Source organism: Mus musculus, chromosome 7 (genome assembly GCF_000001635.26).
Source record: "Mus musculus strain C57BL/6J chromosome 7, GRCm38.p6 C57BL/6J".
NCBI lineage: Eukaryota > Metazoa > Chordata > Mammalia > Rodentia > Muridae > Mus > Mus musculus.
In genome coordinates, this window is record NC_000073.6 from 133,898,922 (window position 1) to 133,918,393 (window position 19,472).

Below are 19,472 nucleotides of genomic sequence, written 5' to 3' on the forward strand. Positions count from 1 at the left end.
CTTATTTTTTATTATATTTAAAAAATATATATTTTCATACCAATCATAAAAATGATGTACATGATATTAAATGAGCATAAATAGATAAAGTGTTTTTGTTTGGTTTGGTTTTAGTAGAGCTTTAAAATCTTGACTCTTACTGTGGCACAAACCCAAAATAAGAACATTTTTTAGACATTGGAGTACATTGTAGTAAGGCTGCATTTCAATATCCCTCACATCACCAAACAATTTTACTTCCATAGTAGCTAAGCTAAAAGTTTGCCTGTGTTCTCCTGTATTCCTTTAAGGGAGTTACTTATGTTCTTCTTAAAGTCCTCTGTCATCATCATGAGAAGTGACTTTAGATCTGAATCTTGCTTTTCTGGTGTGATAGTGTATTCAGGACTTGCTATGGTAGGAGAATTGGGTTCTGATGATGCCAAGTAACCTTGGTTTCTGTTGCTTATGTTCTTATGCTTGCCTCCCGCCATCTGGTTATCTCTAGAGCTACCTGCCCTGGCTATATCTGACTGGAGCTCGTCCTTCCTTTAGTCCTGGTTGTGTTAGAACTCCTCAGAGTCCAGCTGTCTCTGTGATCCTGTGATCTTGGGATCCTGGTATCCTGAGAGCCTGGGCGTGTCAGATCTCCTGGGAATCAAGCTACCTCTGGGACCTTGAGATCCTGGTGTGACCAAGCTTCTGTGATCCTGTGGCCCTGGGCATGTTAGAGCACCCGGGAGTGGAGCTTCCTCTTGCTGTTGTGAGACTGACTGTGGAGTTTGCACCCAAGGTTGCTCAGGACACCGGCCCAGACAAAAGACCAGAAGGAACTCTGCCACTGCTCTGGTGGAGTTCCTGCATGCTTGGGTCCTGCTGGTCCCAGTTACTCCTGGTGTTGGGACAGATGATGTGTCCTTCACACCTCTGATCCTATAGTCTGTATTCTCAACAACATTCAAACTTCATTCCATTTCCATCATGTCCTGGAGAAAAGTCCTACTGTGTCACATGTGGTCAACCTGTGTTCTAGCAATAGCAATACACTGCAGGATTTCAGCACCCTTCCCCTCCCTCCCCCATCTCTCTCAGCTTTGAAAACAAACATGCCAAAATCAAAACATAGTCCTGGTGCCTTGACCATTACCCTGTTATCTGCTTGCATATAATCTATGATACTAAACACGTCCTGTTATCTGTGGCTTCTGTGCAAGAAGCCTGGAGGCTGTCACAGAAACCCAGAGCTGCCACTGAGGTCCTAGGCGCACATTAACATGTTTCACTGCAACGAGTAACTCTGTCTCTGGCTAAAAATTATGGACATTATGAGCACAGACAAGATTGAGACTATTACCCCCACAGTGATGTGGGTAGCATGGAACTGCTCAAAGCTGACACACGAGTGGGTTGCTCATAGCCAGAAACACGAAGGCAGGGTCACTGTGACCTCTCTTTCTCCAACGATTAGATAGACACTTCCCTTTTTTTCCTAAAAGAGTTGGTTAGCTGTAAGTGAGTAAAATTAATATTACTGAATCAGAACACAGCGTAGGAAGGAAGAAGGAGACCTAAGCTGGAGGCATCTGGCTGCTTAAGAAAACCTGAGTCTTGTTCCTAATTCTGAGAAGGGCAGAATTGGGAACAAAACACCCATGGAAGGAGTTACAGAGTCAGAGTTTGGAGCTGAGACAAAAGGATGGACCATCTAGAGACTGCCATATCCAGGAATCCATCCCATAATCAGCTTCCAAACGCTGATACCATTGCATACACTAGCAAGATTTTGCTGAAGGGACCCTGGTATAGCTGTCTCTTGTGAGACTATGCCGGGGCCTAGCAAACACAGAAGTGGATGCTCACAGTCAGCTATTGGATGGATCACAGGGCCCCCAATGGAGGAGAAAGTACCCAAGGAGCTAAAGGGGTTTGCAACCCTATAGGTGGAACAACAATATGAACTAACCAGTACCCCCCTGGAGCTTGTGTCTCTAGCTGCATATGTATCAAAAGATGGCCTAGTCGGCCATCAGTGGAAAGAGAGGCCCGTTGGTCATGCAAACTTTATATTCCTCAGTACAGGGGAATGCCAGGGCCAAGAAGTGGGAGTGGGTGGGTGGGGGAGCATGTGGGGGACTTTTGGGATAGCATTGGAAATGTAAATGAAATAAATACCTAATAAAAATACCTAAAAAAAAAAAAAAAGAAAACCTGAGTCTTGTTATGGAAACCTGAACCCTGCTTTGATTCCTGTCTACAGTGAGTAACCCAGAAATCAAAAGTCAGGACCTTTGGGGGAAGGCAGATACTCTGGCTTAATGGGATCTCATCCTTTCCCCAACCTCTCTGCAGCAAAACTCAGGAGTTCTGCAAAAGGAGGCATCAGGTTAAGAACTGTCTAGACAAAAATGCATACTCTTATTTACTAATAGTGGCTTACAAGTAGTTTTCTCTTTGTACCATGTAGAGCATACTAAGAAAGTCTTTGTTTCAGTGTATGTGCTACAGAAAGAGGTTGAATGGAGACTTCTCCATGTGTTCCAGAATGCTTTATAGAAGCATCACTCAAAGAAATTGCTTCCAGAAAGGAAGCCCAGTGACAGAGCTGGACCACAGCTCCATATAATCCTTTATGTCTCTGAAATGTCCAATTACAGCCATACACATTGCCTTTACAGAAGAAGAGGCTCAGATCCTGGGCACAGTTGTCCATGTAAAGTCTCCATTTCCACAGTGACAGAAATGAACGGATGTCTCTACAGAGTGAGCCATGGAGGTATCCATCACAGTAGTTACCTTTATAGACAGTTGATGGTCCTGTCACATGACCCATTGGTGTGTGACATGAAACCGAGGACAATAGTCTGTCTAAAGCATACTAGACAGGCGGTTAGAAGAGGTCAGCTATAGTCTAAGACCTCTGTAGCCACATCTTAGATTTACAGGTTAAACACACTCAGGTTTTTTGCTACTCTGTGATTCCTTGAGGAAGACAGCCAGTAGGGAACAATCAACTCTTAACAAGACCAGTTTCTACCATCTTACACCTGTTTATTTGTTACACATCAACTGCATTTACTAGATGAGACTTTGATGTGTCCAAGAGGAACAGCCCACAGGACCTTCTGAATGGAGTAGCATCAGCATATAGCAGCTGCAGTCAGTGACAAGGGAGCCTCACAGAGGACTGTGGGAAAACCAGGAAATGGGTACCACTGAAGAAGAATCTTGGGCATAAGGGCAAGACCTGGAAAGTCAGGGGAGGCCCACACAGACACCATCCAGCCCTGTTTCCCACTGTCAGCCTGTGGTTTGCCCAGGGAATAAAGGCTGCTACATAGATTCCTTCTTTCCCATTGCATCTTCCCTAGTAGGGCATATTGACAAGTGGACTTCTCTTTCTAATACATACCAGAATTTCTGATGAGCAAGGACCTAAGTCATCAGAATGCCAGACCATGGCTGACAATATTAGTCTTATCAGTTCTAAGCTGAATTCACTACTTGGCACTGTTGGAGGGATAAGCTGAACCTCTGGGTGAGTTGGTCATTACCTGCCTGTCCTAAAACTATGTTTTAAATCGTCTAGGATATCATTTATATCCTGTGAAAGCATTTATGAAAATTGGCTGTTGCGTCCCAGTAACAGCCCCAGAGAGTCACTCATCACCCTGGCTGAAGGGGATAGGGAATGTGGGTATCCTAGCCATTTCACTGTTCCTTCTGCAGCTACTTAAGCAAACTCCATGCTTCTGCCGTTTCCTGGAAGAGCCTGTCCCAGACTGACTGGTCTTAGTTTACAAATATTTTAGGTTATGTATGAAATAGATACAGGCGGGTGATTAGAAGTGTGTATTGGTCAAAACATAGTTGAAAACCTATTTGCCCTCTATAGAAGACACATGGTTGCCTTCCATGTAAGTGCTGTGGATACCACAGGGGACTTCCTGCTCTGGCCATCATGCTAACAGTGGCCTGTCTTATAAAGACAGAAGTTGACTGTGGCTTTGTTGTGTTAAGAAAAACTGATGCATGCCTTCTGGATCAAATGGAGGCTTTACATAGTACCAATGAACAGCAGAGTTGGAAAAGACAGGGATGAAAGATGACTAGGGCAGCTGGCTTGCTGCTCTGACTATGCTAGCTAACACTTCCCACTGTAAATTTTCTTCTTTTCCTCTGCCCTTCCCCCCCCCCCCTTTTTTGTGAATGGCTCTATCACTATGAAGCTCTGACTGTCCTGGATCTCTATGCAGACTCTATGTAGACCAGGCTGATCTTGAACTCATAGAGATCCACCCACTTCTGCCTAGGTAAGAGCCACTACACCTGACTAGCCTTGAATTTTTTGATCTTCCTGCCTCTAACCTCCTGAAGGCTGGGATTATAGGCTTATATCACCATGCTATCTTTCTGTGAACCCTAGGACTTCATGCATACTAGGTAAATACTCTACCAACTAATCCTTGTTCTGCTCTCCGTCCTCCAACAGTAACATTAGGCACACTGTAAGTCCAGGGAAGTGGCTCCTGACACATCTAGGCACATCTAATAATCCTAGCATTCCTCTGTGAAAAGATGGAGACAGAGACTCAATGTACAAACCATAGGCCCTGCCTCAGCAAGGTGGAAAGAAAACTAAGCCCTGCAGGTTGTTCTCTGACGGCCCACACATGAGCGCCTAGGATGTGCACATAGCAGGTACAGGCAGGTATAAGCACATACAACCATGGATGAGAAACCCAGGTTCCAAGAGGCACATTTGGACAAGAGAATGAGTTGAGCTTATGGAGGATTAAATGCTTTCAAGAAAGATGACACTCATTCTTTAAATATAAAGTTAGCCAATGTGCCCCATCCATGGAGTGTGATAGATTTGGACAAGCATAGCAGGATTGGCCACGGAGGCACATCTGAGTCATGTTGTGTGGGATGGTACCCAGGGAACTTTAAAGTGTCAGTGGATTTAATTTCTGCTGCCAAGCAAGAGTCACCTCTAGATACTGTCCACACCTGCATGGAATAGATCCCAGGTCCCTGTGTGTAATGACAGGAAACTCATGCAGTTATTGGTGTCACTTGTCTCTGAAAGGCTCCAGGCAGACACAGCTCAGAGTGAGGATATGGAGTTCCTGTGACTGGTGTTTAAAGGGGAAGAGTCTCTTAGTTTCACAAGACAGAAAGCTTTTGGGTGGTTGCTTTGAAAGAGCCACTTCTGTGAGAACTGACAACTCTGGGAGAAAATCATTGTGCTCAACTCCTCTTGGGTCATGCGGTCTGTTAGTCCCAGTTTAGCACAGTGCAGAGGTGGCATTGCTGAAAGAGAGGTCTAAGAAGCCTCATGATGAGGGAATTCACTGGGTTCCTATAGGGATAACCTTTTTTTGTGCATTGTGTAAAAGATTATCCTTGTATTTTACAGATTCTCTGTGGGAATACTGGAGGTGTGTATGTAAGGCACTGAGTGGTGGTGCATATCCCAAGGTTTATAGCTCCTGTTGTGTTCCCCAGTAAGCCTGCAATCTAGACATGTTTTGAATGTGCCTGTTGCCCTATAGCAAGGTAAAGCAAGATAGTCTTCTCTTCCTTTTTTTTTTTCTGGCCTATCAGCAGTCCATAAAACCAATTGAGAACATAATATAAGGTTCCTAACTGGTAGTAAGTGGGAGAGAGTTATGAGTATTCAGGGAAGGAGAGATTCACAAAAGGAAAAGATACACTGATACAATATTCAAAACCAGAGTTCCTGATATGCCATAAATCAGAATTATAATAAAGGACAGAAATTCCTTTAAAAAGAAATGCCTATTATATGAGCAAAGAAGACGATCTTACTGTTATGTTAAAAAAATGCAGTCAGAGACAGTACCAGATAATTCACAGAACACACTCCTGAAGCAGGTCCATGGCACTTGCCAACATGAGCTCAGGATGGCCAGTTCTGGACTTCTTGTGCAGTAACCTGTTTATAGCCCCAAACTGGCCACGATACAAGTTTTTAGTTCAAAGAAATCTGATGAAATCAAGCCTTTTTTTCCTACTGAGAGCTGCTAGATATGAAGTACTTTGAGTGTTATCAGCAATAAAAGAAATACAAAGGGAAATAGGTTGTGACTGACAGGATGGTCTAAGCATAGCTTACCTTATACCTTAGTAGTTGCAACAAAAATATCATTAAGTAACTGATAGAAAACTGAAAATTAGAGAAAGAAAGACTACCTGGTGGACTCTAGACTCAAGGAACTACTCAGTGGTTGGTCCTTCTGTGTGCACATGGTTTCATGCCTGAGCCCTGTCCAGGATTTATAAAAGAAGCAACAAGAAAATGAAATATGTAAATATACACAATCTGGAAACAACTAAATGGCACCAAAGAAATAAAAACAAACTCAATAATGTCTACTCTCTGTAGTCACAAGCCTAGGAAGAGGGTTGTCCAGGAAACAAATATTTTGATCATATATGATCTTATTCCAGATTAATCTCAGAGAAGCCTTCCCCCACCCCCCCAATAAGTGGTCACTTTACTTTCCTGAATCAGAGGCTATGGAAAGAAATTGGTGGATTTCTTATCACTTCTTTCAGAGAGAAGGGGAAGAATCCTTCCCACAAAATGTCAACCTAAAATTCTATACCCAGCCAAAATATCCTTCATGAAGAAAACCATTTTTAGATAAAGGGATGCTAATACCATGCCAACAACAGGCTTGTTGCAAAGAATAATGAACAAAATCTTGTCAGACAGAAAGGAAAAGATGAAATGTGTAAGATTAGGAGAGGGGAAGAGCTAAAGGGATCAATATATGAGCATATATAATCAACTCCTCATTGATTTTGAAAACTCTGGCTGAGAACAGAATTTCCATCTGAAGTGGCTCGTGATGCCCATAAAGGCCACTTAAAATATGTGTATACATGTGTTCAAATGAATGTGTACCATATGCAAGCCTGTAGAAATCATGTGGGTTCTGGAAATTGAACCCAGGTCTTCTGTAGAAGCAGTAAGTTCTTACCCTCTGAGTCATTTTTCTAACTCCAAAGGCCATGATTTTAAGACATCTATTATTTAAAAATGAGGACAATGAGACCTAAAAGCTCAGGTTTCCACATTTTCCTGAAGCAGTAAAATACTGGTACCAAGCTATGACGATCATGGATTGATTTCTAGAGAGATTTTTGATTTTTCCCACTCAAGGCAAATTTTGACCCTCAGGAGACAGCAATATTTGAAAACATGACTATAAGTGGTATTATCAATTGATAGGGGTCAGTGCTGCTTAGCTTCACACAAAAGCAAAATGAACTCTCACATAAAACCTACCTAGCCCAAAATTACAAAATGTAGAGGAAACAACACTGTATATAAATGAACTAAGAAAATATTAAATCAAAACAAAAACTAATGGGCTCAGGCACATTTATCAGGAACTGACTGAACTATTAGACAGAAAATAGAGACTCTTTTTTAATCTATCAAATAAGCAAAGCTTTGAAATATCAATCTTTATCTTTGTCATTATGACCTTGTTGGTGTCAATGGGAGAGCCTGAATACATACAATACTCTAACCAAACATTTAACTTTATCCAGTCATTTAAAGATTTATGTGTTTTTCAATCTCATATTTCACTTGAATCTTTCCTAAAGGAATAAAGAACTCCAAAATATATCTGTCTAGCTCTTCCAAACTACTGTTTATAAAACAAAACCCACATTTCTCAACATATCCATTCTCTCAAAGGTAATTCCACATCCAAGCAGTGTGCTGTTCTTAAAAGAACATTTTTATAGGCTCTCTAATGGCAAGGTATGGAGAAACAACTTTACGGCAGAAACAGGCTGTAAAGTTACACGCACAGAGAACAACCTCTATGTTAAACATGTAATTATAAATATATAAAAATAATAACGGGAAAATGTAACAATAGCATTTAAAAGTGATTCTGTTTTAGTATTCAAGTTGCCAGCAGTACTCATTGCCTTTCTAAAAATGTTATGGCTGAAATCCCAGCTTCTTCAGCTGTGGGTCTTTAACTTAACGTGCAGCAACCTAAAGCTGTTTCAAAGCCAAATGTGTACTGAGTCTGTGGTGGTCTGGCAGTGATTGTCTATGTCACCTCCTGTGACTTGACTGCAGCCTTGGTTCTGAACACACAACACAAACTGTCACACCATGTAGCACTGACAAACACTGCCCAGAATGCCTCAGCTCAGATTTAATACTGTTAACGTTTTCTGTTCACACAGAAACAAAGACTTTTAATATTTTCCTATCATCTCTTACCTATCTACCCAGAGTCCTATAAAAATTCCTCAGGTAAAATGTACTCAGAGTAGGAAGGCTTTAAGTTCTAGTTTAGATGATACATTATTCTGATGTGGAAACAACTCGAAGTATTTTAAAAATTACTAATTACAAACTATGAAAGTGTCATATGATTGCTATACTATAGACACTGTATGTGGGCTATCTCAGTCAAACATCTGACTAACTGAACCCCATTTTAGACAGTCACTATGTTAAACAGTTGCCCAAGTTTACATGTTAGCAAGTAGCAGAGCCTGGATTTGAGCTTCATCCCACCCAGTCAGCACGGGAGGCATACCTGGGCCTGCCTGACTGCAGGACTGGCGGGCAGGGGCCTGGCAGGGCCACTGGGTGCACGTGGGGTCTGGTGGAGAGGCAGGAGCACTCGCTGAGGTGACTGAAGCTGTGGGACGGCTCGAGCGTCGAGGGGCCTGCTGATGTCCATGTTCTGGCATTTCAGCGAGTGCCTGTCCTGTGTGGTCAAAGTAGAGTCAGCTATGATGGCTTTTGCTATCCAAGGGAAGAAGAGCAGAGCTAACTGGTCTGTGACCGCTGTCTAGGTGGGAATAGAAAGTCCAGGGTGTCCATACGAAGGACTGTATTTACTTATTTATAGTTCAAAATTCTACAGGAAGCAACCCCTAAATCTGGAATAGAGAGATGTGTTTTTAGATAGATTAAAAAAAAAAAAACAAACATTGAAAACCACAGTGGTGACAGTGGCATTTGGAAGGCTGAGGCAGGAGGTCTGAGAACTAGAAGCTAGTGTTTGCTATAGAGAAGATTCCACCTCAATCAATCCATCATCAGGCTGGCTTAATTAACAAATAGATGAATGTAGAATATAGAAACTTGAAGTACCAAGTATGCAGACAGGCTGGATCGCAAGGTGTGAGCTTAGTGTGCAAAAGGGTTCTGTGAGAGCTACCAGAGGCAAGGTGCTCATCTCTGACAAACTTCCCCGTGTTTGGAGGAGGGACAGGAGCTTTGCAGGTGATCTGGTATTCTATACTCTTTTTTATAAGTACCTTTATCGAGGTATGATTGTTCCCAGTTAACTGAATGTATTTAATGTTGTGTTATTAAATAATTGTATTCTCTTTATTTGTTTGTTTTGTTTTGTTTTCCAAGACAGGGTTTCTCTGTGTAGCCCTGGCTATCCCGGAATTCACCCTGTAGAGCAGGCTGGCTGTGAACTCGGAGATCCACCTCCCTCTGCCTCCCGAGTGGTGGGATCAAAGGCGTGCGCCACCACCACCACCGACTAAGTATTCTTTTCCTTTACCCAACTTTTTGTTTTGCATCTGTGTTTTTGTGGTTTGAACGAAATATGCTCCTTATGTACTGAGATTACAGGCATGTACTATAATGGAGTTCAATATTTAAGACTTCTGTGCCTAAGTAGAACATTGAGGAACTATGGGATAGCTAAGGACAAGGATATAGCTCTTTCAAAGAATAGAGTGGGCGTGGCGTCCACAGTTCTGGGCAAAACTGAGGCTCAGTAGAACTGAGACACTGGCCAGAAAGCTCACCTAGACATAGCTGATAGCCCTGGGAATGAAAGGAAGGGCCTAGTAACAAGAGTTTGCTCTGGCTGTGTTACCAGTGGGGCTGCTAAAAACGAGGTCTAGGTCACAGCAGAGATTGATCATGGTTTATAATATCCACATACCCCACTGTGTGAGGACACTGGTTGCCTTATCAGAATCGTTTAGGGATCCTGGAAGTTTACTCTGGGACCTACCTCCAGGCCATGACTATTGCAGGGTAGTGGGGTTATGGTTGAACCAAAGGTGCCAACTAAGCATTTCACAGAGATGATGGAGCCCTGTGTTCCCATGCAACCTCATGCCTTCCCAGCATACTAAGTTTTTGTGTAACCTACCTTGGGGGTATTGAAATGTGGTGCCCGGTTCATCAGCAGGCCTTTCCCGGGGGTGTGGTGAGCCTGGCCAAGGTGAGGGCCACTGGGTGTCCGGGAAGGGTGCACACACCTGCAAGGCAACCCAACAACTGCTAAGCAAGGGCTTGCCCTCCTCCTTGTGCCAACGTCTCACATCCTGTTCCTGCTGATACTTAGACTGTCACTTATTTTAATTCCATGGGACAAATCTGCAGGGAACAAATGATCTAACATGCCAATGAGATGAGAAGTGAGCATTGGTTCCTGCTCTCTAGCCACTGTTCTGCCAGTTTCACTAACTGAAAACCTCAGAAACTTAGCTTTGGGCACATGGTAGATGTTTTGCACGAAGCTGGCATGTCAGCGATTGTGTCTCCGAGCACATTTGGGCCCAAAGCTCTTCCATCTGAGAAACGCATTCCAGTGTCCACATGTCTTATAAAAAATACTAACGCAAAGATTAGAGAAGACCCATTTGTGGAATTCACCAACACATGGCTTATTTATGTGATGGACAGCACATAGCTAGAAGAGAGAGTCAAAGAGACAGCTGGCCTGGCAGACATTTACAAAAACAAACCAAAGAAACCCAATGACCCAGTGTTACTCTATGGAAAATCTGTCCTGCCCTTTGCTGAGTATGGTGCAGCTGACGTAGCGATAAACAGTTTGTTGAATATTCTTTTAGCCATTGATTTTTAAAGAAATGCCATACCTTAGCTTTTCCATGGTGGTTTTTTTATGTGTGAACAGCAGCCGCATCAACGTCTTCCTTTTGAGATACACCACAAATCCAGCAGCAAGCAGACACAGGATGCTCACCAGGATTCCTACAGTCAAGCCCTGGTTATCTGAAACAAAACACATTTGGCTCAGGGGAGGAGGCTGTTCCAATAAAATACGGGAGACATTGAGCCGTGACATTTATGGCAGAGAGAGCTCTAAAGGAACAAACAGAACCAGAGCACGTAAATCCCTGAATGACATCCTAATAAATTAGTCTCTCTTCAAAGGTCATGTTTGAGCTCTGGTCTATGCCACCATTCTTCGCCTGTGATGACTTTGGCACTTGCTAATGCAGAGACATGGTCTGGTAGGTAGGACCCTGGCTGGACCACACAGATTCCCTTAGGCAGGACCATAACAATGTGAACTATTGAACCATACAAGATACCAGAGACCATCTTATCAGGATTGGAGGCTCCCAAAAAAGCCATCTACACGACTGGAAGATTTATCATAGCTGGTCTCCTGGTCAAATGCAATTCCTTTCAGGCTCTTAGTAGCAGCCTGGGGCTTCAGGTAGAGTTCTTTTACCCCATAACAACTGTAAGAACAATGGCTGTCCTGGAACTCACTTTGTAGACCAGGCTGGCCTCGAACTCAGAAATCTGCCTGCCTCTGCCTCCCAAGTGCTGGGATTAAAGGCGTGCGCCACCACCGCCCGGCCAACCTGTAAGTCTTAAGCTGATTTGTATCTACAGTCAAAGCCCTTCCAGGTCTTAAATGGCACTAGGACACCTCACCTCATGATTGCTTGTTGCCATGAGAACAGTTCCACCTACTGAACTGTTCTAGCCAGTGACCCAGTCAGCATCAGGACTCTACTACCCAATCTGTAACCTGGGAACTACCACCCTCAGTGACTGCCATTCTGTCCTTCCCTACCTTGACTCCAGGCCTTGGAATAGCCAGTTGTTTGTGCTTGAAGTATCTCTACTTTGTAGAGCTCTCTGTTCTAAGACAGAGCTAGAGCCCAGGGTGGCCTGGAATTTGCATGTAGCCTAGGGATGGCTTGACCTGCTCCTCCTTCCTCCACCTCTCCACGGCTAGGATGAAACACATGTATCACTACTCCATGCTGCACTGGGAATTAAATTTAGGGCTTGATGCATTCTAGGTGTGGTGGTTTGAATAGAACCCCCCCCCCGCCCCGCCCCCATTGACTCATGTGCTAATGCTTGCCCCATAGGGAATGGCACTGTTAGGAGGGGTGGTTTTATTGGAGTGGGTGTGGCCTTGTGGGAGGAAGTGTGTTATTGTGGTGGCAGGCTTTGAGTCCCTTATGCTCAACCTATGCCCTGTGAGGCTCACAGTTTCCTTCTGCTGCCTGCAGATCAAGAGGTAGAACTCTCCTCTCCTTTTCTAGCACCATGTCTTCTTGCATGCCACCGTGTTTCCTGTCATGAATACAGTGGACGAAGGCAGCCCCAGTTAAATGTTGTCTTTTATAAAAGTTGCTATGGTCATGGTGTCTCGTCACAGCAACAAAACCCTAACTAAGACATAGGTAAGCACCTCGTTGCCTGAGCTCCAGCCTTAGTGCTTCCTGAACATATCAACAAACATATCAGGGTCCCAGGGAGCCCTCTGACATTTCCCTGTTGCTCTCCTCCCACAGTACCCTCTCTTCCCCTATAACAGTACCTCTCATGCTCTGTGGGATCTCCTTAATTCCTCTCTAGGATCACAAGTGGACAAATCACAAGTGCATGGATTTTGGCTGACTGAGTGGCTGAGCCATGGTCAGGCTGATGAACACCATTGGAGCGTGGGACAGTGAGGCCTAGATGATACATGCTAATGTGAAAGGGTGGAGTTCCACAGGGCTCCACCCCTAGACAAAGAACAACAAGCAACTAAGGAATGCTGGCAATGGGAGAGTCAATCCTCCCCAGGAATGAGCCCCTTAATTGGCTATCCAGTACCAAGGGGATAGCCCTGAAATCATACACTTACAAGCAATATAAACAGATTTAGCATATATTTATATATTTATCTCCCTCTCTCTCTCATATCAGGGATCCCAGGGAAGGAAGGGAAAGGAAGGAGGAAAATGATGTAATTATATTTCAATTTTTAAAAATATCTATTTGTAGAACTATGTAAAGAGCAGATGGCAGAGTGCACACTAATTAGCATCCTATCTGCCCACAACCAACTGCTCAATGCAAACAGCTACCATGAACTCGACAACTGCTCTGACTGCTGCTCTCTCTCCTGTGTGGTGTGTGTCTACACGTGTGGGTGTATGTGGAAGTGAGAGGCTGACATCAGCTATCTTGCACCATATTTTGGAGACAGGGTCTCTCTCTGAACTTAGAGCACCCCAATTTGGCTAGACTGGTTTGCCAGCAAGCCCCGGAGATGATCTTCTCTCCTCCTCCCCTAGTTCTGGATTGCAAGCATGCACCACCATGCTTAACTCCTTAGGTGGGTTCTGTGGACCCACATTCAAGTGCAAGCACTTTACTGATGTTACCACCCTTAGCTCCCCAGTGCAAACCATCTTCTTTATTAAGAGGTAGCTGTCATACTTTTGCTGGTTTTCTTGCTTGTCCCCTTCCCCGCCCCCATGCTATCTATCATTCCTCTGATCACAGTTTTGCACTGAAGTGGCAGTACACAAGAGCTACCCTTTACAAAGTCCTTTGAAATGACAGTGACATTCAGTACATATTTGGCAGTTCACCATGGAGAAAAGTGTCCCAGGGAGAGAAAATGGCCAGCTCAGCACCTCAGCTGCATTGAACAGGATCAGGACCAAAGGAAAGGGAAGGCCGGTGAGGACAATAACATTTAGAACCTGCAAGCTTCAGGCTGGGACAGAGACACTCAGGGTCCCACAGTGAGGAAGCCTGTCCAATATCCACAGTTCCCAGCAGTCCATCATCTATTTTCTGGGATGCTGGGGCCACATTTACCTGCTTGCCTGATGGGACCACTGTCTGTGCTTCCTCCAAAGCCAAACTTGTCACAGAAGGGTGGAGCCCAGTGGGCTTCACAGTGGCAATTCTTCCTGTTGTTACATACCTTTGGGGGCAGAAGTGGAGAAAAACATGCAGAGGGGACAGGGTTAGGACACACAAAAACAAGGCTACTCTGCTAGATTCCCTCCGCAACAAACGTAGACTCAGTAAATGCAACCCTTCCCTAAGAGTCAGCTTCAAAGAGCACTGTCAGTGAGCTGGGTAGAGCCAGAGGAGCTGAGGAAGCTGCTCTTGGGACCCAGCTCCCTTACCTGCTCTCATTTCTTTTTCAACCCTGGAACAATGTGGAGTTCCCTTCTTGATGGTAAGGAGGGACCCAGGATCAGACCACTATGGTACAGACCTGTCTCTTTCAGACAGAAGATTCAGGGAGGACTCCAGCAGGCTGGGATGTGGGAGTAGGCCTATTGCTGGGCCTCTGATTTTTTTGATGTCCATGGAAGTTCATAGGGATCTGCTAACATTTCTGTGAGCCTACTCCTATCCCCAAATGCCCACTCTTTTACCCCTCTGTGGCCATTACCTGCCTCCTAGTCACAATAGGCAAAGACAGTAAAATTCTTACTTATGAAGAAGATGGCAGGAGAGGGTGCCTTTGCCCTTGATGTTCCTGGATAATGCACCCTAATGGGAGACCAGAGTTCCTATGGAAGGACCCAGGAGTCTACTTGACAAGGGTGACTCATGGTAGTTCTTTTCTTGGATTCACTATTGATGTTTATATAACTTACTCAACTGGATATGAACCAATTGATTTTGAGTGTGAAGGCCACTTTTTAATTTTTTAATTTATATTTTAATATATATTCATATACAATTATTATAAACACAAATTATTATAAATACACACATACATAAATTATATATAAGTATATATAAATTATATATTATATTCTTTTTTATTTTTATATTTTGAGACAGGGTCTCATGTATCCAAGATTGGCCCTAACCTAGCTATATGGGCAGGAAAGACTTTGAATTTATGATTCTCCTGCGTCTACCTTCTGAGTGCTAAGAGATTATAGGTATGTCCCACCACACCTACATTATGAGGTACTTGGGATCACACTTGGGACTTTGTACATGCTAGATGAACACTCTACCAACGGAGCTACATCCACAGCCACAGGAGTGTATATGTCTTGTTTTATGTTAAGTAGGCTGAGCTTTGGGGGCCTTAGATAAAGACCCATCTGATAAAGTTTGGGGGTGGGAGTGAGAGTGGGAGGGGATAGTGGTAGGATAACTGGAGAGAGCTGCCTATATCAAGGACTATGATCCCAGACGGTTGTCTGGTATGTATACTTCCCTTCCACTTAAACACTGTAAGTCACAGGTGATGACTTTCTGGGTGGCTTGTTGTATGGATGTCGGTGGAACTATTGAACCAACTCCAGGACCCTGCATAAAAACACTGGGGCCAAATATATGCCTGAATAATGGGAGGCAAACAAGACATTGACAGTCTGTTGTCTTGCTTGTGGTGGCTCCCCGATCTAACTGGCTTTTGTGAAGAATCCAATCACTTGTCCAGTTGCTTTCATCTGTGGAGGCCAGGAGTCAACATAGCCTGTGAGAAGCAGGGATGAGCTTTCTAGGACACTCCTATTAGTCAGGACTCTCCTTTACAGAACACCTGTGATCACTGGGTTACAGATGTTTTTCTATTGGTTTTTAAGGGATAGACTAACCCAGGACTTTTAGTGATGAGACCAAGGTTCATATGGCAGGGATGGTGTATCCACATAACATGGGCTGGTCAAGAGCTAGTAGGATAGACAGCTCTCTAGTGTCTATGGTACATCCTGCATATGTGGCAAACCATCTATGAGGCTCACCCACTGCCTGGTGTGGTCTTAGCTTGAGGCAGGAAACTGCTATCTAGAGTCCCTTCTTGGAAGTACTGGTGGTAAGCCTGGTCTCATCATAGAGGGATTGCAGCTAAACTACTTGTTACTAAAATGTCTTAGCTTCATTTCTGATGTTGTAATAAATTACTCTGAAAGGAAAAAAAATGTAAAGGAGAAAGGGGTTTATTTTGGCTCACAGTTCCAAGCCTACCAAAATATGGAATCATGGTGATAGTAGCTTGAAGCAGGCAGTCACCTCACATTCATATCAAGAGTTTGGGAGCTGTGAATGCTGTGCTCAGCTCACTTTTTCCTTTTTATACAGTTCGGGATTCCAGCCTAGGGAATGATGCCACCCACACTGGGCAGTTCTTTTCACCTCAAGTAACCTAGTCAAGATAATCTTCCACAGGCATCCCTAGAAGCTCTTTTCCCAGGAGACTCTAGATTTCAGAAAGTTAACAATCAAGATTAACTATTACACCAAGTCATAGCTGGCTGTTCTGGAAAATACAGTCTTTAGAGTTTGCCAACGTGTACAAGAGACCTATAGATACCAGAGAAAGAGGCCCTTGTTCTACTTTCTCTGGGCCAGCAAGGTTACTATGGACACATACATCCTCACTACTACATTGACCTTGGCCTCACTAGTAAAATCAAAAAGGCCAGGCTAGTTCATCCATCGCCATTAGAAAGAAATCTATAATTCAATGAAGACATGAAGAGAATCCATTTGATACTGAGTCAGCTGTACACAACATCAACACGCCTGTCTGAGGCAGTCTGGCGATCTATCATGGTTACAGCGTGGTGGTGATTTTACAAAGACCCCCATAATCTCGTGTCTAGATATTCTAAAAATACAATTGAGAGCACGGTTTCTGTAGAAAAGGCTTCCGGAGGACAAATGAGCCATTGGTGCGGCTAATCAAGATTAATACCATCCCATTGGAAAAAAATTAACTGCATCAGGAAAAATAAATTACGTTTCGAATAATTAGAGTCCTTGCCTAAAGCTTCCCTGAACTTGGCAGCATGTGGTGGTCAAAACCCATGGCAAGGGCGTTCAAGAACACGTGGTCGTGGTCGGTAGATCTGATATCCTCATTTTTATCCTTCTTGAAAGTTTCTTGGTGGAGCAGGAGTTTAGGCTGTTGGGAGCCAGAGGGACGACCCTGCTTGAAATGCTAATGTGAGCCCTTTGTGAGGCAAGGTTAGCTCTGAAATTACTTTGAAGATGACAAAATTCTTTCTTTATATTGCAGAATGTTAATTCAAAAGATAATTACCTCTCAATCTGATTTTCTTTGTTAAATGAAAGTGACATTTCTCCTGCTACATAAAGGTCAGAGACAGTTAATGCCTCTGGAAGAGAACATTGAGAAGGCACTCACCGACTTCTGTGGTTTTAAGAAACCCTGGCTAGCAGGGGCTGGATAGATGGCTCAGTGGTTAAGAGCACTTGATGCTCTTGAGTTTGGTTCTTGTAGCTCACAATCATCCCTAATTCTAGTTCTAGGGATTCCAACCCTCTCTCTGGCCTCTGTGGGCACCAGGCACACACACACACACACACACACGTAGGCAAAATATTCAAGCACATAAAATGGATACATCTGAAAATTTAAGACCTCTTATCTGACTGTGGGCAGGCTGGGAAGAGGAAGCTGACATACTCACCCCTCGGCCGTGGCACTGCATGGCACACTTGTGAACGCCGAAGACACTGATATTCTGACATCGACGATTGAGGCAGATCTGTGAGAGACACACAGCACAGGCTCAGCACCTCCGCTCCCCTCCCTCACACAGGCACGTGAGAAAGAGAAAGCAGGAGGCTTGAGAGATGGCTCAGTTGGTAAAGTATTTGCTGTGCAAACCTAGGGATCCAGAGCCCATGTTAAAACCAAACAAAAAAACCAAACAACCAAACAAAACCTCAAACCTAAACCAAAAAACCCCGAGCGTGGTGGTGTGGGTGTAGGGAGCTTTTGGAGTTGGTAGATCTCTGGAGCTTCCTGGCCAGCCATCCTAACCTAGTAGGTGAGCCTGCGTTCCAGTGAGAGAGCCTGTCTTAAGAAACAAGGTAGCTGTCACCAAAGGAGACTGGAGGCTGCAACAAGTGCGCGCACATCCTTGAACACCCTCCGTGCACAGACATGAAAGAGAAAGCCAGGAAAACTTGGAACAGGCTCTCGTTTCTGTGAGCAGGGACGGAGCAGGCTAACTTCTACTTCTTGGTCAGACACAGCTCCTGGGGTGTGACTCGACGCTTTGTCCAGTGTGAACAGTATTGAGTTCTTTATGTTTAGTGCCATTTAAGAGAGTTCTAGAAGTGAGAAATTATAACTGATTTTCTCATGAGTCTCTTTTCATGGCTTTGGGTCACTGGTGACACGGAACATTGACAGGAAAGCTCCCCAGGGTCCTGCTTATCCAGGCACTGCAGAGGCTCCATTCAGATTTGCTGAACGGCCTCGGCCAGTTGGAAGTGGCTGCCACTTAAGCAGCGCTCAGCATCTTTCTCTCCCACAACTCTACATACAGGTGGGTAAAGAGAAAGGAAGGAGAGTTCACGGCTTAGGATACAGAGCAGCTTCAGTAAGTGCAGCCTTCCCGTGGGCAGGTGGCCATCTCAGTTTGCAGAAGGGATAGTGAGTGCTCTTCAGAGAAAACAATAGCAGGGGTCAGGGGAGGGGGAGACTGGTGCATCTTCATTGATAAGGAAACCTCAGGGGCTGGGAGATGATTCTGTCAGTTAAGTGCTTGCCCTATAATCAGGAGGGCCTGAGTTAGAGCCCCAGAGCCTACATAAACAGTGGAGTAGAGTGGTGTGTGCTTCTGATCCTACAGCCGGGGAAGTACAAACAGGAAGTGCAAACTGTTCAGCCAGTCTGGCCTACTTGGCAAGTTCCAGGCAGGTAAGAGACTGTCTCAAAAAAAAAAAAAAAAAAAAAAAAAAAGGAGACAGCTCAGGAGGAACGGTATCCAAGGCTATCCTCTGTCTCCTCATGCATGTGCACACAAACGTATCCTCACACACAAGAACACACACCCACACACATGCAAGGAAAATGAAGCTTCAGGGAGGGCACCGAACACAGAAGGATTCTGCTGGGAGGGCCCTGTGTAGTCTTGATCCTATTGGCAAGGTCAAAGACACCTGTACATGCAGCAGCAATCTTGGGATTCCAGTGCTTAAATACGGCAGCCCTGGCTTCTCAGACCGTAGATTACAAAATGGGTGTTATATGTTCTATAACGTCAAGGCCTGAACAGACGCTAATGTCCTTGGGCGGATCAGAAGAATGTGGAATCTTCTTCAAAGAACACGTCTAGGGTTGAAGAGATGGTGGCTCAGCAGTTAAGAGCACTGGCTGTTCTTCCCGAGGACGCAGGTTTGATCCTCAGCCCCCATATGGTGGTTTATAAGTGTCTAAAACTCCAGTCCTGGGGATCTAATGTCTTTTTCTGGCTTCTGTGGGCACCAGGCATGTATGTGGTGCACAGACATACATGTAAGCAAAACACTCATACACAGAAAAAAAAAAAAACCAAAATTTTAAAAAACGAAGAAAGAATGTCTGTGGCTGAGGACACATGGGAGCCGTGTGGGGAGGGCATCTCGGCCCCCAGGGTTTTGTGAGGAAGACCTTGGGCTC

The 19,472-nt window shown here is 44.3% G+C and overlaps 1 protein-coding gene across 1 annotated transcript in view; it reads right to left on the bottom strand.

Moving 5' to 3' along the window:
* Adam12 (a disintegrin and metallopeptidase domain 12 (meltrin alpha)) overlaps positions 1-19,472 on the bottom strand; it is a 341,899-nt gene that overhangs the window by 15,723 nt on the left and 306,704 nt on the right. The window contains exons 17-21 of the mRNA NM_007400.2: positions 17,491-17,568; positions 13,895-14,003; positions 10,906-11,041; positions 10,173-10,281; positions 8,583-8,756 (exon numbers count right to left, since the gene is read on the bottom strand). Of these exons, the coding sequence (NP_031426.2) occupies positions 8,583-8,756; positions 10,173-10,281; positions 10,906-11,041; positions 13,895-14,003; positions 17,491-17,568 (606 nt within the window). The remainder of the gene's footprint in view (positions 1-8,582; positions 8,757-10,172; positions 10,282-10,905; positions 11,042-13,894; positions 14,004-17,490; positions 17,569-19,472) is intronic.